The sequence below is a fragment of the Choloepus didactylus genome, chromosome 8, assembly GCF_015220235.1.
Source record: "Choloepus didactylus isolate mChoDid1 chromosome 8, mChoDid1.pri, whole genome shotgun sequence".
In the NCBI taxonomy this organism is placed as follows: Eukaryota; Metazoa; Chordata; class Mammalia; order Pilosa; family Megalonychidae; genus Choloepus; species Choloepus didactylus.
In genome coordinates this window covers 114474409-114496488 of record NC_051314.1, presented here as the reverse complement: position 1 = coordinate 114496488, position 22080 = coordinate 114474409, and the positions used below count along the sequence as shown (strand labels likewise).

At 37.9% G+C, this 22080-nt stretch overlaps 1 protein-coding gene across 1 annotated transcript in view; it reads left to right on the top strand.

The window, feature by feature from the left end:
- PIK3C2G (phosphatidylinositol-4-phosphate 3-kinase catalytic subunit type 2 gamma) overlaps positions 1-22080 on the top strand; it is a 425918-nt gene that overhangs the window by 200282 nt on the left and 203556 nt on the right. Inside the window, exon 17 of the mRNA XM_037846573.1 lies at positions 19114-19207. Within this exon, the coding sequence (XP_037702501.1) occupies positions 19114-19207 (94 nt within the window). The remainder of the gene's footprint in view (positions 1-19113; positions 19208-22080) is intronic.

Below are 22080 nucleotides of genomic sequence, written 5' to 3'. Positions count from 1 at the left end.
TTTCTGTGAACTTGTTCCTAACATACCCACCAGAAATTAACAAACCATAGTCATTCCTGGGCATTCCCAGAACATTAAATGTACCCAGGATAGCTTACTGTTCTTATTGGGTTATCATTCCCCCTTCCTTAATTGCTCTCTATTGCTAGTTCCCCTAGGTTCTACATTATAAACCATTTATTTTACATTTTTCAATGTTCACATTACTGGTAGCATATAATATTTCTCTTTTTGTGCCTAGCTTGTTTCCCTCAGCATTATGTCTTCAAGGCTCATCCATGTTGTCATGTTTCACGACATCATTCCTGCTTATTGCCGCATAGTATTCCATCGTGTGTATGTACCACATTTTGTTTATCCACTCATCTGTTGAAGGACATTTGGGTTATTTCCGTCTCTTGGCAATTGTGAATAATGCTGCTGTGAACATTGGCATGCATATATCTGTTCGTGTCACTGCTTTCAGAACTTCCGGGTATATACCAAGAAGTGCAATCACTGGATCGAAGGGTAACTCTATATCTAGTTTTCTAAGGAATTGCCAGACTGACTTCCAGAGTGGCTGAACCATTATACAGTCCCACCAGCAATGAATGAGTTCCAATTTCTCCACATCCTCTCCAACATGTAGTTTCCTGTTTGTTTAATGGCAGCCATTCTAATTGGTGTCAGATGGTATCTCGTAGTCTTAATTTGCATCTCTCTAATTACTAGCGAAGCTGAACATTTTTTCATGTGTTTTTTGGCCATTTGTATTTCCTCTTCAGAGAACTGTCTTTTCATATCTTTTGCCCATTTTATGATTGGGCTGTCTGTACTATTGTCATTGAGTAGCAGGATTTCTTTATATATGCAAGATATCAGTCTTTTGTCAGATCCAAGGTTTTCAAAAATTTTTTCCCATTGAGTTGGCTGCCTCTTTACCTTTTTGAGAAATTCCTTTGAGGTGCAGAGACTTCTAAGCTTGAGGAGTTCCCATTTATCTATTTTTTCTTTTGTTCCTTTTGCTTTGGTTGTAAGGTCTAGGAAGTGGCTGCCTAATACAAGGTCTTCAAGATGTTTCCCTGAGTTATCTTCTAGGAGTTTTATGGTACTGTCTCTTTTATTAAGGTCTTTAATCCATTTTGAGTTAATTTTTGTGTAGGGTGTGAGGTAGGAGTCCTCTTTCATTCTTTTGGATATGGATATCCAACTCTCCCAGCCCCATTTGTTGAAAAGACCATTATGACTCAGTTCAGTGACTTTGGGGGCCTTATCAAAGATCAGTCGGCCATAGATCTGAGGGTCTATCTCCGAATTCTCACTTCGATTCCATTGATCTATATGTCTATCTTTGTGCCAGTACCATGCTGTTTTGGCAACTGTGGCTTTATAATAAGCTTCCAAGTCAGGGACTGTAAGTCCTCCCACTTCGTTTTTCTTTTTTAGAGTGTCTTTAGCAATTTGAGGCATCTTCCCTTTCCAAAGAAATTTGATAACTAGCTTTTCCAAGTCTGCAAAGTAGGTTGTTGGAATTTTGATTGGGATTGCATTGAATCTGTAGATGAGTTTGGGTAGAATTGACATCTTAATGACATTTAGCCTTCCTATCCATGAACATGGAATATTTTTCCATCTTTTAAGGTCCCCTTCTATTTCTTTTAGTAGAGTTATGTAGTTTTCTTTGTATAGGTCTTTTACATCTTCGGTTAAGTTTATTCCTAGGTACTTGATTTTTTTAGTTGCTATTGAAAATGGTATCTTTTTCTTGAGTGTCTCTTCAGTTTGTTCATTCCTAGCATATAGAAACATTACTGACTTATGTGCATTAATCTTGTATCCCGCTACTTTGCTAAATTTGTTTATTAGCTCTAGTAGCTGTATCGTCGATTTCTCGGGGTTTTCTAGATATAAGATCATATCATCTGCAAACAATGACAGTTTTACTTCTTCTTTTCCAATTTGGATGCCTTGTATTTCTTTGTCTTGCCGGATTGCCCTGGCTAGCACTTCCAGCACAATGTTGAATAACAGTGGTGACAGCGGGCATCCTTGTCTTGTTCCTGATCTTAGAGGGAAGGCTTTCAGTCTCTCACCATTGAGTAGTATGCTGGCTGTGGGTTTTTCATATATGCTCTTTATCATGTTGAGGAAGTTTCCTTCAATTCCTACCTTTTGAAGTGTTTTTATCAAAAAGGGATGTTGGATTTTGTCAAATGCTTTTTCAGCATCTATTGAGATGATCAATTGATTTTACCCTTTTGACTTGTTAATGTATTGTAATACATTGATTGATTTTCTTATGTTGAACCATCCTTGCATGCCTGGAATAAACCCCACTTGGTCATGGTGTATGATTTTTTTAATGTGTCTTTGGATTCGATTTGCAAGTATTTTGTTGAGGATTTTTGCATCTATATTCATTAGGGAGATTGGCCGGTAGTTTTCCTTTTTTGTAGCATCTTTGCCTGGTTTTGGTATTAGATTGATGTTAGCTTCATAAAATGAGTTAGGTAGTGTTCCATTTTCTTCAATGTTTTGAAAGAGTTTGAGTAAGATTGGTGTCAGTTCTTTCTGGAAAGTTTGGTAGAATTCCCCTGTGAAGCTATCTGGCCCTGGGCATTTATTTGTGGGAAGATTTTTGATGACTGATTGGATCTCTTTGCTTGTGATGGGTTGGTTGAGGTCTTCTATTTCTTCTCTGGTCGGTCTAGGTTGTTCATATGTTTCCAGGAAATTGTCCATTTCCTCTACATTATCCAGTTTGTTGCCATACAGTTGTTCATAGTATCCTCTTATAATTTTTTTAATCTCTTCAGGATCTGCAGTTATGTCACCTTTTTCATTCATTATTTTGTTTATATGGGTCTTCTCTCTTTTTGATTTTGTCAGTCTAGCTAGGGGCTTGTCAATCTTGTTGATCTTCTCAAAGAACCAACTTTTAGTGATATTTATCCTCTCTATTGTTTTTTTGTTCTCTATGTCATTTATTTCTGCTTTAATCCTTGTTATTTCTTTTCCTGTACTTGGTTTAGGATTGGTTTGCTGTTCATTTTCTAGCTTCTTCAGTTGATCCATTAGTTCTTTGATTTTGGCTCTTTCTTCCTTTTTAATATATGCATTTAGTGCTATAAATTTCCCCCTTAGCACTGCTTTTGCTGCATCCCATAGGTTTTGGTATGTTGTGTTCTCATTTTCATTTGTCTCTATATATTTAGCAATTTCTCTTGCTATTTCTTCTTTAACCCACTGATTGTTTAGGAGTGTGTTGTTTAACCTCCAGGTATTTGTGAATTTTCTAAGTCTCTGATGGTTATTGACTTCTAATTGTATTCCATTGTGGTCAGAGAATGTGCTTTGAATAATTTCAATCTTTTTAAATTTATTGAGGCTTGTTTTATGTCCCAGCATATGATCTATTCTGGAGAAAGTTCCATGAGCACTAGAAAAGTATGTGTATCCTGGTGATTTGGGATGTAATGTCCTGTATATGTCTATTAAGTCTAATTCATTTATCAGATTGTTTAGGTTTTCAGTTTCCTTATTGGTCTTCTGTCTGGTTGATCTATCTATAGGAGAGAGTGATGTGTTGAAGTCTCCCACAATTATTGTGGAAACATCAATTGCTTCCTTTAGTTTTGCCAGTGTTTCTCTCATGTATTTTGTGGCACCTTGATTGGGTGCATAGACATTTATGATTGTTATTTCTTCTTGCTGAAGTGCCCCTTTTATTAGTATGTAGTGGCCTTCTTTGTCTCTCAAAACATCCCTGCATTTGAAGTCTATTTTATGTGAGATTAATATTGCTACACCTGCTTTCTTTTGGCTGTAGCTTGCATGAAATATTGTTTTCCATCCTTTCACTTTCAGTTTCTTTGTGTCCCTGTGTCTAAGATGAGTCTCTTGTATGCAACATATTGATGGTTCATTTTTTTTGATCCATTCTGCGAATCTATATCTTTTAATTGGGGAGTTTAATCCATTTACATTCAACGTTAAAACCGTGAAGGCATTTCTTGAATTGGCCATCTTATCCTTTGGTTTATGTTTGCCATATTTTTCCCTCTCTCTATTAATATCCTTTATTGTACCCATACCGAATCTCTTTAGTACTGAACCTTTCTCCAAGTCTCTCTGTCCTGTCTTTGTTTCTCTGTCTGTAGGGCTCCCTTTAGTATCTCCAGTAGGGCAGGTCTCTTGTTAGCAAATTCTCTCAGCATTTGTTTGTCTGTGAAAAATTTAAGCTCTCCCTCAAATTTGAAGGAGAGCTTTGCTAGATAAAGCATTCTTGGCTGGAAATTTTTCTGAGTCAGAATTTTAAATATATCGTGCCACTGCCTTCTTGCCTCCATGGTGGCTGCTGAGTAGTCACTACTTAGTCTTATGCTGTTTCCTTTGTATGTGGTGAATTGCTTTTCTCTTGCTGCTTTCAGAACTTGCTCCTTCTCTTCTGTGTTTGACAGTGTGATCAGTATATGTCTCGGAGTGGGTTTATTTGGATTTATTCTATTTGGAGTTCACTGAGCATTTATGATTTGTGTATTTATGTTGTTTAGAAGATTTGGGAAGTTTTCCCCAACAATTTCTTTGAATACTCTTCCTAGACCTTTACCCTTTTCTTCCCCTTCTGAGAAACCAATGAGTCTTATATTTGGACGTTTCATATTATCTATCATATCCCTGAGGTCCATTTTGATTTTTTCAATTTTTTTCCCCATTCTTTCTTTTATGCTTTCATTTTCCATTCTGTCATCTTCCAGGTCACTGATTCGTTGTTCAACTTCCTCTAGTCTTGTACTGTGAGTGTCCAGAATCTTTTTAATTTGGTCAACAGTTTCTTTAATTTCCATAAGATCATCCATTTTTTTATTTAGTCTTGCAATGTCTTCTTTATGCTCTTCTAGGGTCTTCTTGATTTCCTTTGTCTCCCGTACTATGGTCTCATTGTTCATCTTTAGTTCTTTGAGTAGCTGCTCTAGGTGCTGTGTCTCTTCTGATCTTTTGATTTGGGTGCTTGGGCTTGGGTTATCCATATCGTCTGGTTTTTTCATATGCTTTATAATTTTCTGTTGTTTTTGGGCTCGTGGCATTTGCTGAACTTGATAGGGTTCTTTTAGGATTTGTAGACCAATTGAAGTCCTTACCTCTAATTTATCAGATCTACAGCTTTGTGGAGTACACTTTCTCTAACTAACCAGCAGGTGGCATCCACGAGCCACCTGTTCTCCACAAGCCAGTTCTCCCCTGCTTAGCCTTTTTGGTGAGTGGGGGAGTGAGTCTTGTAGGGTCCAATTGGTGTACCAAGCTTGCATTTGTAGTTGGTGTTGCCTGCCCTGTGTATGGGGCATGTTTCTGGGCAGTCAGGGAGGGGGGGTGGCTCTAACAATCACATCTCCCTGGTGATCCTAGAGTTTTAAAGCTGGTGCAATAGTCTAATCCTTCAGTTCAGTCCTGCCACAGTTTGTCTCTGCCACTGACCCACAAGTCCTTGGTATTGGCGTATGGCTCCTGAGACTTGCAAGTGGGCCCCTCTTCCAGGCCGTGCACCCCAGGTCCTCTGTTGAGGGATGACTGTGCTATGTCACAGGTGAGTGCCGTCCCTCCAGGGCAGTTCTGGGCTGCTGGGCTGTGTAGGGAGGCTCCCAGTCTGCTGAAATGATGGCTGAATGAGGCTTTGTTAATTCACACTGCTCTACCTTCCCAACTCTGGGACAATCAGCTGAGGTTGCAGGGAAGGCTAATGTCCACGCCCAGTTTTGTGGTGTGTGCCTGTTATTTGAAGCACTTCCGTCACACTGGGTTGTCTGGGGCAGTTCTGGGCTATGGGGCTGGCGATGGGCACGAGTGTTTCCTGTCCACCAGGATGATGGCTGTGAGCGGACACCCCCCTTTTCTTGGGAAGTTGTGGTGGTTAGTGAATTTTCTCAGCCAGTGGATTATTGCGTTTTGTCTCAGAGCTCTCCTAGTTCTGCTCTTGACTTGACCTGCCCAAATTGCAAGTCTTTGAAGCTTTCTGTATTGGGCTTGTTAGAGTAATTGTTTTAGAAAAAGAAAAAAGGATTAAAAAAAAAAAAAAAAAAAAGGGCCCTCCTCAGAGATCTAATGGGTTATTGAAATGCTAAGAGACAAAGCAACCAGGGCCATTAAGGAAAGGTCCACAGGGCAGAGAGATCAGCTTTTCTTAGGGATTTGCATATGCGCCTCAGGGCCTGAGCTCGGGCCTGAGCTCTGCCCTTCCCCCTTCTATGTTCACCAGAACTCCAAAAATCCTCCGCTTTTATTTTGGAGTTTTTCATGTTGTTTTTTTTCTATGCCTGTCTCCTCTCTGCTGGGCTGGCTGCTCTCAGATTCTCTGGTGTCTGGTCTCCGTCTATCTATGGTTGGAGTTTGGATCAGCAGAATGAGTTTTCGATAAGGGCTGCCACTGCAGTTCTCCCTTCTCCTTCCTGGAGCTGACAGCCCCTCCTCCCACGGGACTGAGCCTGGCAGGGAGGGGCACGGGTCCCCTGGCTGCAAAAACTTACAGATTTCGCTGATCTCAGCAGTTCCACGTTTTCATGAGTGTTGTATGAAGTATGCCCAAAGTCAGATTGCTCTGTGGTGTCCAGTCCACGCAGTTCCTGGCTTTCTACCTACTTTCCTGGAGGAGTAACTAAAACATACAGCTCACCAGTCTGCCATCTTGCCCCGCCTCCCAGGGCTTCCTTTAGTACCTCAATCAGGGCAGGTCTCTTGTTAGCAAATTCTCTCAACATTTGTTTGTCTATGAAAAATTTAAGCTCTCCCTCAAATTTGAAGGAGAGCTTTGCTGGATAAAGTATTCTTGGTTGGCAATTTTTCTCTCTCAGAATTTTAAATATGTCATGCCACTGCCTTCTCGCCTCCATGGTGGCTGCTGAGTAGTCATTACTTAGTCTTATGTTGTTTCCTTTGTAAGTGGTGAATTGCTCTTTCAGAACTTGCTCCTTGTCTTCAGTATTTGACAGTCTGATCAGAATATGTCTCAGAGTGAGTTTATTTGGATTTATTCTATTTGGTGTTCACTGGGCTTGTATGATTTGTGTATTTATGGTGTTTATAAGGTTTGGGAGTTTTCCCCTACAATTTCTTTGAATTGTCTTCCTAGACCTTTACCCTTCTCTTCCTCTTCTGGAACACCAATGCGTCTTATATTTGGACATTTTGTATTATGATATCCCTGAAGGCCATTTCAATTTTTTCAATTTTTTTCCCATTTTTTCTTTTCTTCTTTCATTTTCCATTGTGTCATCCTTGAGGTCACCAATTTGCTGTTCAGCTTCCTCTATTCTTGTATTATGAGTATCCAGAATCTTTTTAATTTGGTCGACGGTTTCTTTTATTTCCATAAAATCGTCTGTTTTTTAATTTACTCTTGCAATTTCTTCTTAATGCTCTTCTAGGGTCTTCTTCATGTCCTTTATATCTTTAGCCATTCTCTCATTGTTTGTCTTTAGTTCTTTTATTAATTTCTCCAAGTACTGTGTCTCTTCTGATCTTTTGATTTGGGTGTTTGGGTTTGGGTTTTCCATATAGTCTGTTTTTTATATATGCTTTTAAATTTTTTGTTGATTTTTACCTCTTGGCATTTGATTAACTTAATAGGGTTCTTTTAGGATATGTAAGCTGATTCAAACACTTATCTCTAATTTGTCAGATCTACAGCCTCATGGAGTACAGTTTCTCTAACTAACCAGCAGGTGGCATCTGCAAGCCACCTATTCCCCTCAAGCCAGTCCTCTCCAACTTTGTCTTAGTGGTGTATGGGAGTCTGATTCCTGTGGGGGTCCAATTGGTGCATGAAGTTTGCATGTGTAGTTGGTGCTGCACACCCTGGATGTGGGGCGTGTGTCTGAGTGGTTAGGGAGGGAGGGTCGCTTTAATAATAAAACCTCCCAGGTGTTCCTGGAGATTTAAAGCTATTGTAAGAGTCTAAACCGTCAGTTCAGTCTCACCATAGTTTATGTCTGCCGCTGACCCACAAGTCCTTGGTATTGGCATATGGTCCCTGGGACTTGCGAGTGGGTCGCTCTTCCAAGCCATGCCCTTCTAGGTCCACTGCTCAGGGAAGACCGTGCTACATCATAGGTGAGCACCATCCCCCAGTGGAAGTTGTGGGCCACAGGGCCATGTAGGGGTGTTCCCAGCCTGCTGAAAGGATGGCTGAATGGGGCATGTTAATTTCCCCCTTTTCACACAGCTCCACCTTCCTAACTCTGGGACAATTAGCTGCGGGTGCATGAAAGGCTATATTGTCCATGCCCGATATTGTGGTGTGTATGTGTTGTTGGAAACTCTTCCCGTCACACTGGGTTGTTTGAGGCAGCTCTGGGCTGTGGTGCTGGCTCTGGGCAGGAGCATTCCCAGCCCTCTGCAAAGATGGATTTAAGGGGATGCCCCCCTTTTCTTGGGAAGTTGTGGTGTTTAGCGAATTTTCTCAGCCACTAGACTTAATTGCTTTGTCTCTCAGAGCTATCTTAGCTCTGCTCTTGCCTGGGCCCAAATTGCAAGTCTTTGAGGTTTTCTATAATGGACTTCTTAGAGTAATTGTTTTAGAAAAAGAGAAAAAGATGAAAAAAAAGAAAGAAAGAAAGAAAGAAAGAAGGGCCCTCCTTGCAGATCTAATGGGCTACTGAAATTCCAAGAGACAAGGAGATTAGGGCCATTAAGGAACAATCATGAAAGCAGAGAAACTGGCTCTTTAGACAAGGGACCTTGCCCTCTGGATTGTCATATGAGCCTGATTCTGTTTGAGCCCTGCCCTTCTCTGTTTTGTATTCACCAGAACTCCAAAAAGTCTCTGTTTTTATTTTTTTATTTTTCTTTATTTTTTATTTTTTTGTCTTTCTTTCTTTCTTTCTTTCTTTCTTTCTTTCTTTCTTTATTTATTTATTTATTTTGCTGTTTTTGCTAGCTCTGTCTCCTTTCCGCTGGGCTGACTGCTCCCAGATTTTCCAGTGTCTGGTCTCAGTCTATCTATGTTTGGAGTTTCGATCAGCAGTCTGAGTTTTCAGTCAGAGCCGCAACTTCAGTTTTCCCTCCTTGTTCCCAGCACTGATGGGCCTTCCTCCCATGGGCCTTAGCCTGACAGGGGTCCCCTGGCCACAAGAATTTACAGATTTTGCTGATTTCAGCTGTTCCATGTGTTCGTGAGTGTTGTATGAAGTATGCCCAAAGTCAAATTGCCCTGCGGTGTCTGGTCCACACATTTCCTGGCTTTCTACCTACTGCCATGGAGGAGTAACTAAAACGTACACCTCACCACTCCGCCATCTTGCCCCTTCATACTGATTTTGTGTGTAATGATTGATGCATCCAAACCCCTTATGTACATGGTATGCTCAATACATCACCTGCTTTATGTCAGTGACCATCTGAGTTTGTTTATAAGTAAAAATATAAGAGGAATGGGTGCTTTTCACAGAATAAAGTCAAGAATGATTTTTTTAGTTATAAATAATTGATAACATGATTATATAATTTATTCTGCGTTTCTATATGCACTTCCATAGGCTGTCCATCAGGAAGATCTCTGTTCACCTTACATCTGCTTGGTTCTATGATTCATTCCTATTCTTTTCAGTTCAGGACTGAGCCAATGCCAACTCTGTCTAAGCAAATCACATGCTCCTAATGTGTCTCTGCTGAACAATTTAGAATGCAGAAAAATAAATAATACACCTGTGCTGGTTTGAATGTATTATGTTCCCGAGAAAAAGCCATATTTTTTGATACAATCTTGTGGGGCAGTCATATTAGTGGGGATTAAGTTGGAACATTTGGATTAGGTTGTTTGCATGGAAATGCGCCCCACCCAACTGTAGGTAATAACTCTGATGAGATATTTCCATGGAGGTGTGGCCCCACCCATTCAGGGTGGGCCTTGATCAGTGGAGTCATATAAATGAGCTGAGGGGCAGAAGGAACTCAGTGCCACTGTTAGTGACTTTTTGAAGAGGAGCTGCAGCCAAGAGGGACACTTTGAAGAAAGCACAGGAGCTGCAGATGAGAGACAGTTTGAAGACGGCTGTTGAAAGCAGACTCTTGCTCCGGAGAAGCCAAGAGAGGACAAATGCTCCAAGAGCAAACGAGAGTGATATTTTGAAGAGGAGCTGTGGCCTAGAGAGGAACATCCTGGGAGAAAGCCGTTTTGAAACCAGAACTCTAGATGCCAGCCACGTGCCTTCCCAGCTAACAGAGGCTTTCCGGACACCATTTGCCATCTTCCAGTGAAGGTACCCGATTGTTGATAACTTACCTTGGACACTTTATGGTCTTAAGACTGTAACTGTGTAACCAAATAAACCCCCTTTTATAAAAGCCAATCCTTCTCTGATGTTTTGGATTCCAGCAGCATTAGCAAACTAGAACAGTCTAGTATTCTAAAGACCTTAATTCCGAAGTGACACCAACAAATAGCCTTTTGAGTTTCAGCTTCATCATCTGTATAGCAAGGAGGTAGAACTAGGTCTCAGTTTCCTTGGGGTCTACTATTCTGTAATTATGTGAAAATTCTTGAAGAAACATGAATTATTCAGTAGATAAGAGGTTTGCAATCATCTTATTGAATTCTTCTTCACCACTTTGCCTGGAAAAAATTTCTTCTGTCACATCTGATCGTTTTTACTACTAGAAAAGTAACAGAGATATAGATACTGAGGTTTTTCTTCCAAACCAATGCCGAGTGTGTCATCAGACTCCAAACCTGTTAGAGAAACAGTTCTGCACTTCTTATGGTTTTCTAATTCTAACCTGACAGTGGGGCTTTTAACTGTGAATATCCTCATGGCATTCTGCATGAATTCCTGCTGTGTATTCTGAAGTCTGACATTTCTATGACACTTAAATTTGATCTTGGACTTTTTTGATTTTCAGTTTACTCAAAGTGCTTTTCTTAAATGTCAGCATTTGCTACATTGCATTTGGCTTTCACCCACCATGATTTCTTTAAGTGAGATATCACCACTATATCATTTTCAGACTAGAAAAATATTAAGAAAAGAGAAACAACGATAGGAGAATGGAGAAGGGAATAGACATGACAAAAAATAAGTGAACTGGAAGAAGTTGAAAGATTCATATTTCTGTTGAAATTTCATTTCCTGACCCTACTTGTTCTGTTGAAGTTTGCCTGGATCCTCTGGGATATACCTATAGCCTTCTGGGATAAGAGAGTACATTAGTTTCTTTGGCTGTGTGGTTTAAACAGAGAAATTTATTTTCCCACAGTTCTGGAGGCTAGAATCCAAAATCAAGGTGTCACCAGGGCCAGGCTCTGAGGGAGAACCCGTTTCACAATCTGTCCTAGCTTTCCTTGGTTTGTAGATGCATCGCTCCAATCTCTGCCTCTGTCTTCACATGGTGTTCTTGCCTCTGTGTGCAGCTCTATCTCTGTGTGCCCTTTCCTCTTCTTATGAGGAAAGCAGTCATATTGGATTTATGACCCACCCTAATCCAGTGTGATCTCAGCATAATATAACTAAAATATCTGCAAAGAGCCTCTTACAAATAAGCTCATATGCACAGATTCTGGGAGGACATGAATTTGGGGGTTGGCACTATTCAACCAAGAACAGTTCTCTCTTTGCCTCTCACAAATTCACATCATTTCCATGTGTAAAATACATTCACCCATCTTGACATTCCCAAAAGTCTTATCCCAGTCCATCATTACTTCTAAAAACGAAATCTCATCTAAATATTAACTCATAAAGTTTCCAGTCTCATCATCTAAATCGGGTGTTTGTAAGATTCTGGGTATGCTCCATCCTGAGGCAAAATTCCTCTGTATCTGTGGACCTGTGGAATAGAAAATAATTTATCTGCTTCCAAAATACTGTGGTGGGACAGGCATAGGATAAACATTCCCATTCCAAAACAGAAATTGCAAGGAATAAAGGGGTCACCAGTCCCCAGTAACCGCAAAACCCAGCAGGGCAAACTGTACTGTGCTTCAAAATTGGAGAATAATTCTCTGTGGCTTGATCCACCTTCTGAGCCTGAGGGGTAGCACGGGCCCCTCCCTTGGGGCTTAACCTCTTTGGCCTCTGCCTCTGTGTCTGTGGTTCAGTCCCTGCCTGTAGAATTCCAGAAGTCTGACAGCCTTCCTTCATTTCATCCTGTCTCTGTCCTCTTTGGTGCAAGCTGGCAGGGTCTATGCTGATACAACAGTCTCAAAAAATTTGCCGGTCTCCCTGTTTGTCAGGGGACGAAGGGCTCACCACAGAGTAATGCCACCCTGAATTGTCCCATCTCTATTCCTGGCTTCTGCTGATAGTTGAGTGGATCCATGAGTCACACTCCTAATATCTTTGGCAAAAGCTTGACCAGCCACACCCTTTGGCCCTCTTTCTAGAGCAAGTTTCTGGATAGGTTGAGAAGTTTCCAAATCATCAAGTTCTGGTTCCTTCTTGTTTCATATTTCCTTCCTCAATTTATCTCTTTCCTATCACATTTCATTATAAACAGTAAGGAAAAACCAGCCTAGTTGACACATAAAATGAATCATCACAAAGTGGAGTTATAAGTGTTTGAGGAAAGAGAAGAGATTGGGAATGACAATTCTCAAGTCTGAATGTTAAGTCAGATGATTTCAAAGCCAATTCATCTCCCAGGGAAGACATAGGTTGATCTGTTGCTATCTTAGAAAAAAACCATAAGTGCTGATTCCTTGACTTATAGCCCCACAATAACACAGAGTATGTTGTACATCAGAAGTCCTCCACTGAGGTTTGCAGTTCCGAAGATGCTAATGGGGTGCCACAAGGTCAAAATTATTTCCATAATAATTCTGTCATTTGCCTTTGTCACACGCATTCTCTCATGAGACTGGAGTTTTCCAGAGGCTACATAATGTAGGATATTGCAACAAATTTACTACAGAAGCAGATAGGAGAATCCAGCTGTCCTCTGTTTTAAAGTCAGACATTAAAGAGATTTCAAAAATATCAAGCAATGTCACTCATCTTACGAAATATAAGATTTTTAGTTACAGTTACTGTTTATAGAAATATGTTATTTAGGTAAACATGTAATAGGTTTATTAATATTATTTTTAAAGGAATTGATAAATAGTTCTTAAATGTCTTGGTTTTATTTCTAATATGGTAATTATTGATAGATATGACCCATATAAACTGAATCTCTTAGGGGTCCTCCATAATTTTTAAGAATATAAATGAACCCTGAGAATAAAATGGTGGAGATCCGCTGTTGCACAGCAAACCTTAAGCACTGGACAGTTGGTACTTCCACCTGGGGCCAAAGAGTTAACTAAACACTGATGCTGTGTCTTTCCCAGCCCCTTGCAAGCATAGCAATTCCAATTTAATTTGCTGCTTTATTCCAAACCTGTGTTTACTATATGTTGTCAGCGAAATAAAGAGTTGACTCACTGAAGTTCCTTAAAAACTGTTTATCGTGAAGTTGCTTTAATTTTGCTAATTTTTTCACATTTTAAGTTTTCTAGCCATTTGTCCTAAATTCTTTTTATAAGCCTCTACAACATTAGTCTTCAAAGGGCCTTTTTCATTTGTCTTTCAGTGTACCACCACCCTTGGCAATAGTCCATGTTCCATTTTTAGATGATTCCTTAGCAATTATTTTACAGGGGTGTATTTAGCTTGCTCTGGGATCTTGTCCTTTTAAAGTTCCCAAAGACTCAATTGTTAGCTCAATCCAGAGGTAACTAAGCCCTGAATAAATAGAATCACTGTTAAAAAAAAATCTCGTAAAACTGAATAGTAAGCCAGAGTGATGTTTTGCTTTTGACCATAATTGCTTTTGCTCCGCTATCCAGACATGCTTGGAAAACTAAATTAGGTAGCATAAAGTTGCATAAATGAATATTTAGAAAATGATGAATGTCCTTAAAGAAGTACTTATTTCACATGGACTCCTGTTAAGCCTAATAGGAAAACATTTTTCATAATGAATGAAAATTTGTTTCACCTTACTGGATCTCTTCCCCAACAAGTAATGGAGTTTCACTGATCTTGTAACTGTTAATGCTTAAAACAAGATCTCTATTACATCATAAATGATCTATTTTCTGATTGAGTATAAGGAAGTTTCTTGTAAATATTAAGTATGGACTCAGTTGTCATCAGCCTGATGAATCCTCTAAAAGTACATTTATTCATTCCCAAAACTCAAAATTTAATATCTACTCCTACAGTAATTACTAGTCCCAAGGTCAGCAGAATCGCCAGAGAATTCTCATGGTTTATGATTGGCAGGAATTATGCATGTATTTTTCAAGCAAATGGAGTCATTGAAAAGCACAATAACCTAGCTTGTGGAAAATTCAAACTAGATTGCAGCTCTTCTGTTACATGTGACATTTCAGTCTGTAAATATCACACACAGAGAACTATTGGGAAGGCTTTACCTCATTGTGGAAGGAGTCACTGAGCATGAAATTCCAACTGTATCCCCCCCAAAATGTTTAAATAGTTTCAGACAACATCACAGGGGAGAAATGCCAGGATTTGTGGAACATATTTCTACCCTGATCTATACCTGAGTTTAGAGCCCCCAAAAGATGTTAAGTTATATAGAAGCTCTCTGGAAAGAAAGATCACTATTTGGACCTGTGATGTTAAAAGAATACTTTGAGTCATTTAAAAAATATGCTTGTTCTTTCACATAACAATGTTCACTCTTCAAAGAGAATATGATTTGAACTTATTTTTTTCCTAGTGCTGATAATGAATTTGTCATTATTCATCTGTATTCATTAATTAGTTGGATGAACCTTATATTTTTTAGAAAATCTTTATTAATTTTTAATATCTATATTAGTTTCCTAGGGTGGCCATAACAAATTATCACAAACTGGGTGGCTTAAAACAAGAGAAATCTATTCTCTTACTGAATCTATTCTCTTACTTTCAATGCAGTGCATCTAAAGTTTTGATACTTGTAATTTTGGGGGGAGGGGGGTGTGGGAGTGGTTGTGATTGTTTAAGAATCATGGATTTATTTTTGTAAGTCTTTGGCTGTTGTCCTTGGGTATCCTGACAGCAACGTGTGTGTACCCTCATGTCAATTAACATGGGTGATTATGAAATGTCAGACTTCTAAATTGAATGTTTTGGAATTCAGTGGGTAAATATATGCTGCTTAGGGGGAAACAAAACAAAACAAAACAAAAACTCCCCAAATTCTGGAGGCTAGAAGTCCAAAATCAAGGTGTCAGCAGGGCCATGCTCCCTCTGAAGGCTCTGAAGGAGAAATCACAGTATGTATCTGTCCCAGATGCTCGTGGCTGCCGGCAATCCATGGGGTGGTCTCTGGCTTTTAGATGCCTCACTCCATTCTCTGTCTTGGTCTTCACGTGGCCTTCATCCATCTCTGAGCATCTGTGCCTCTGAGTAGTCTCTCCTTTTCTTATAGGGTCACTAATCATACTGGAGTTCGGGCCCACCCCACTCCATATGACCACATTTTAACTAATTACATCTGCAGAGATCCTATTTCCAAGTAAGTTCACATTTGCAGGTATTGGGTGGACATCGATTTGGGGGAGACAGTATTCAACCCAGTACAGCAACTAATAAAATTTACATATGGAAAAAATTCTAAATTAAGCTTAAAAAAGAAAATTAAACCCTCTATGAAGCCTCCATTCAGATATTTGGTATTGATATTTTGGTCCTTTCCATCTTTTTCTTAAGCATGTAGGTAAATATACACATATTTTAAAAATATTATAATGCATAAATTTTTCACAGTATTTTCATATAATTATATATTCTTTTACAAAATCATTTTTAATGACTACCTATATTCTATCATATAGTCATAGGTATTTAAATTAACTACTTTTGGACATTCTTATTTCCAATTTTATTTGCATACATATATCTTCACACACACACATCTATCATTATTTTAAGGAAAATTCTCCAAAATAAAATTCTAGATCTAGAAAATAGTACATTTTAATTAATTTTTAACATATATGTTGCCATATATTTCCAGCAATGGATGAAAGGGCCCATATCCCAGGAACTTTACCAACACTGCCAGTCTCTTTCTTAATGTGGCCAACTGTTCCTGAAATAATCAAATGCAAGTTATATTTGGATATGTTTGAATATCATATTAGGCAGTAGTGTCATCTCAGGATGTCATATGGTTAGTTTCTTAGCAATTTCTCTTCCAATTTCTTCCCAAACTTCAAGCAATGAATAACAAGAGTAATCTCTTTCCATTAAAGTGCAAAAGCATTGTTCCAATCCTTTGCATTTATCAATACAAATATATACTTTTCCTTTTGGACTACACTGTGCAGGTATTACTAGTTTTTGGTTTTCCTGTTCCTGAAAGAGGCTGGAAAAAAAATACATCTTCTCCTTTACCTTTAGGTTTTTTTTTACTTTGTTACTTGATAGAGGAAAAAAAACAAAAAACAAAAATTTAAATGGTTGGTATTTGTGGTATTTGTGGAATTAAACCTATTGCTACCTGTTAGGTCGTTCAGGAATCCACACAACGCAATGAGTCATGGTTTAAGTAAAGAGTTTAAGGTTTATTAGAGGAAGAAAGCGGAAGAAAGCAGGTGGGAGCCAGTGAAAAGAAAGAAAGGAAAATGGCTCGGGCCCTCTTTCTGAGAGCAGCATTTTTTAAAGGAAAAACCCACGTTGGGTGTTGGGGGGGAAGGGTTCTGCTGAGTGTGTTCTGTGCCTCGATTGGGTGAGTGCTGATCAACTTCTGAGCTGACTGGTTACTAGGGTTCTAACACACTACTCTTCTTTGATGTGTACTGTATTATTTATGTGGAGGAAGTAGGCCTTTTGGCTTGTTTGTGGTTGTTCATCTTATGGGCATATCTGATCTTCCCTTGTCTACCCCCTGGGGTCTAGGTGCCACTGTGACTGGGATTTCTAAAATAGCCTTCAACCCTTAGTTTATGGCGCACCTGGTATCTATGAGATAAGCAGCAGGGCCCCGGGATCAGACATTCCTTCTGAATCTTAGACTCTTTTCTGGGGTCTGACACTACCATTGAAAATTATCTAAGAGCATAGCAAGGAATAAAATTGGCTCTATTCAGCTGCTTGAACTAGGACTTCAGGGAGGCATAGAATTTCACCAGATGAGAAGGGGGTGGTTATTGAAGAGGAGAAATGAGAGGCTAAATATGACTCTTAAAATTTCAAGCATATGGGATTAACATAGGTTCAATGATAGAAGTCTTGCAGTAGAGATGATTTAAGAGGAAAAATAATGGGTTCAGTTTAAAACATTCTTCAAAGGAATATATAGAGAGTGTCCACCAATCTGTAGGTACTGAGTACACATCCATGAACAAACAGGCACAAATTATCTACCTTCATGGAGTTTACATTCTAGTGTCTGAAAATAAATACATAATTAGAGGTTATAGTGCTCATATTTTATTTTGTTCCCTCTCTCTCTCTCTCCCCCTCACTCTCTTTCTTGACATTCATATGATTAATATGAAATAAGCACACAAGAAATCATAGCTGGCTAAAATCTGGCTAAAGAAATCATCACTCAGTGCAACAAAATGTGCCAAGTAACTGTTCCCTCTAAGACTGCAAACAGTCCTCAAACTGACCTTGATGTCTACAAGCTTCAGACAAATGGTTTAGTAATTGAGAGTAATAAATCAGAGTCAATCACATTTGGTTAGGAGAATCCAAAGTCTTAAAGTGCAAAAACAAGCTGACCTTCTTCGAGCTTTGCATTTTTATTGCACCCTTTCTGCTCTCAATCTGTGCTTGATGTTATGCTGAGATCTTCTGACCTTAGCAGTACTTACAGAGATGTGTCTGGACCACAGTTCTCATTAGGTCTCATTGCTAGAAAATTCAAAAGGAGAAAATGACTGGAATGGTATTTGCAGGTCAGAAATAAGGGTTTTGGGTGACTAGCCTTAGAAGTTAAATTCTTGGTGCAATTAAAATGCTCAGTTTAAATGAAGAAAAAATATGCAATGTGGTTAAGCTTTACATTTCAAACTGCTATCAAGGAAAGTTGAGGGATACTGAGCAATACCATTTTTGACATGACTCTGTAGCTGCATAGTATTCATTTCACCCTTCAGTAACCTAGTATGCTGCAAAGAGACTGTACATTAAAGACTTTAAAGTTTGCTGACCATAGTGTTGGGTGCCAGTCTTCAGAGCTCTCCCCTGACTGAGGAGAAAAGGCATTCAGCTAATTCCCATACAAAAAGGATTTGTGTTTTGTTTGTTTTATTCATTTCTTTGTTTTTTAAATGTCACTAAAAGTATATTAATATGAATATTATTTTTTTCTGAAAACCTGTTTATTTAAAATTATTTACTCTTTGGTTGTCAAAGCAGTATGTCAAAATCATGTCAAAGCAAATCAAAGCAGTGTGGTGCTAAAAATTATCTCCAGGCATTTCCCAGAAGCTTGGAGGTCTTTGAACCTAACCCAGACGGAGTAAAACAATGGCAATCTTAGGAACCCATCTGAGGGTAGATTTTCTTTGGAATAGTGTTTAAATGCTGCATACAGTCACCATTAGTTCAATAGCAGACATTTATTAAGTGCCTAATGGGTGCTAAATCTGACAATAGGCATATACAATTGAAAAACTGATAAGGCACCATACCCTCAAGAACTTCACAGGCTAGTAATATTTAGCCTTATTCAATTATTTTTATTTATTATAAAGTATTTTAGGTTTTGGTATTCACCAAGAACTGGGAATGGCCCATTAGGAAAAAATATTAAATCCCACTTTTAATTATGTAAACCATAAGATCTCCAGCAAGTAGTAACTTACTTAACAAATGCATAGCTAAATGAAGAGCAAAGAAAATCATATTAGAAATATTTTAGATATTTCAAAATCTACATTTTATAGATAAGAAAGGATCTGACTTAAACCCAGGTTTAAAAAGCACCTAGTGGAAAGGGTTTTCTATGGCTTTCTCTAAGGATATAGAATATGGAAAAATTTTATTTGGTGCTCATGATCATCTTAATTGATTGTAGGATTATTATTTTGACCTTATGAACTGGGGATGGATCTCATTTTCTGTCCTTTCTGATATTTTACATGCATTGTCTCATACCATTAACAACTTAATAGACATATTAACTTTGTATTAGATTTCCAGATCAAGAAATTCGTAAAGCAGCAGTCCAACAATTAGACAGCCTCTTGAATGATGAACTACTGGACTATCTCCCTCAACTAGTTCAGGTAAGAACAGCAGAATAAGAGGGATTCTGAGACTGTAACTAATAATTCTCAAAATAGTTCCTAATAGACTATATAAAAGTTATTTTACAATTTGACCAGCCAAGGGACTAAATTATAGCTCATATGTCATTATGGGCAATGCGGTCAATTTCTAACCAAAATTGGTAGCATTGCAATAAAAAAAGTAAATATAACAGGAAAAAAGGAAAAATTTTTAAACAAACTGCACTTATTAATTGCCAAAGGGGAAAAATAACAATGCTTGTTATGAAATCTTTTCATCTCATTATATATGAAAAAGAGTAAAAAATTAATCAAATAAATGTTAATTAGAAAATAACTATTTGCTAGGCAGCTTTGCATATTTTATGAATTTTTTGCCTTTCCAAAGGAATTCTGATATTGATTATAAACCTTAGAAAAGTAAACCCTAATACCCAAATTCTGCCACCATGTAGTAGACTTTAGAGATAATAACAAATATCACAATTTTAGAAAATAACATTAAATTATCTAGAAATATGAGCAAAGACAAAGACTTGGACTAAAACAAAAAATGGAGTATGCTTGTGCTAACATAAGTTGAATATACTGCTAATGGAGAAAATACTGCTATAATGCAGAACATACTGCTATGATAAATCTGTGTGTAAAACTTAGTCTAAAGCTAACGCACATATCCTAATTTATTTTTGTATTAGTATAAGATGATGTAATTTGCTTGAAGATTATTTAGTTTAAATGTTTAAAATTCTTCCCAATACTAGTTTAAATGTTTTACTGCATAAATTCTATTGATCACATGAAGAAGGAGCTAATTTTGCTAGTTTGTGTTTTTTAATGTGATTTGAGAGAAGTGAAATCACAACTAAGACTATATTCTTCATTTAGAAATGAGGTTACTTTATAAACTAATTTATTCAGTGCTTCCCATTCATCTTCCTGGAGATCACAAAATACTTGCCAAAACTACCTGGGAGTAAAAGATCTGCCACTCCAAGGGAGTGCATCAAACACTCTCACCTTATTTATGAAGTCCTAGAAAAAATTTCTACATCATTATTATACCCTGATATCCATCCATGAACTTGGAAGCATATTAATAATGAACCTTCAATTTCTAAGTGCTCATTCTTTTACTGAACATATTTTATTAATTCCCCATTAATTAATAGGAAGAGCCATAAAATTCTACATGTGCATGTGAAACTACTCTCATTAAAACAAATCCAATACATGAAAGTGTTCTGAAGCCCCAACTCCAGGAGCAGAGTAAAATCTGATGAATTGATAACTGGATTTCATATTCATATGAATTTATGAAGCTTCCTCTCCTTATCAAAAAAAAATTTATTGCAATGTTACATAGATTTATCCACAGATTCCTCTACTTCAAAATCTCTCATAACACTTCATCCACATGGTGATGTGCATCCTGAATATGACCAAAGATAAAATTAAATTATATATTTTATAAATGACCATGTAAATGACTGAATTTTCAAAGTACAGAAGTTTTTTTTTTTTATGAGATGGCTCTGTGTTCATGCTGGAATATATCCAAAGTAGTGTTCTTTATGTTTGTTTGCTTTTTTTTTAAAACAAAAAAACATGTTTTCTTATCTAAAAGGTCAGGATGTAGTCACAAGGTGTCTAAAATGATAGATGGCTCCATTTTTGAACATTGATAGGAGTCTCTGATATTGATGGGGGAAGCCTCTACTAATAGACTCAAATACCATGCTAATTGCATGCAGAATATGCATTTCTCTGAAAGTCTCCTAAAGAGAGAGAACTGGTTTAGAAATAACTGTACTATGTAATTACTTCTACAAGTTCTCATCATTGTGAATTCCCTAGACTTCCCAGTATAATGTGGAAAAGAATAAAGATTAATCTGATTTGTAGAGTCACTATGCACCTCATGGCTCATGCATATGTGCAATGTATAATTTTTAACCCAACTTAAAAGAATAACAATATCGATTAAACCCATTTGAAAACCTTAATCTGAGTCAATGTATTTAGCAACAGGAATATTTCCAAGAGCCATATATCTGCAAATCCAATTTCATATGACAAGGTGCATTCAGAATCCGACATAGCATGTACCAGAAGGTAAAATTAGGTCAAGTTACAACTGTGCTCTAAATATAAATGGAGATATAAATGTTCTGAGATAAAAGGAAATGTGATGTCTCTAGAATATAGGTAAAAACTACAAAGAATTTTCAAAATTATCATTGAGTTTGTCCTTAGACTTCCATGCTCCACTCTGACTTAAAAACTCTCCAACACATTACAAAGTCATACCGTATTAATTATTTTGTTATGCATTATGACATTAGAATTATGCAGCCTATATTAGATCAATAAGAAAGAACTCTAGGACCATAATGAAAACAGAGGCTAGTGGTCATAGCTAGGAGTCAAATAAGACATAGACCCAGAGGCAGCAGCAAGCCACAGGTCATAGTCATGCAGGTGGGTCCCTAGAACAGAGAGTTCATAAAAATGACAGGTATGCCAAAATTTGCCTATATTATGGATGATGAGGCAGGAGTTAGAGGAAACCAGTGGACAGTTTGAAGCAGGGAGTTTGGAAGCAAGGTAGGCAATTCAAGAGTGACAAATAGCTACCTGGCTCAAGAAGAAATAATTATTCAGAAATCCAAAATGATAAGTATGGAAGTAAATTCTAAGACATAGCTCCTGTTCCTATGATATGCTCACTATTAGGGCATAAGCAAAACCCATGACCTAGTTAGTTCTTCGTTAGCAAGTAACTGAAAGGAGGACACGTAGTTTAAAGGCAACACACATTGTTGCTTTATGCATTCAGACAGCATCAGAAGTTTATGCAAATTTGCTGA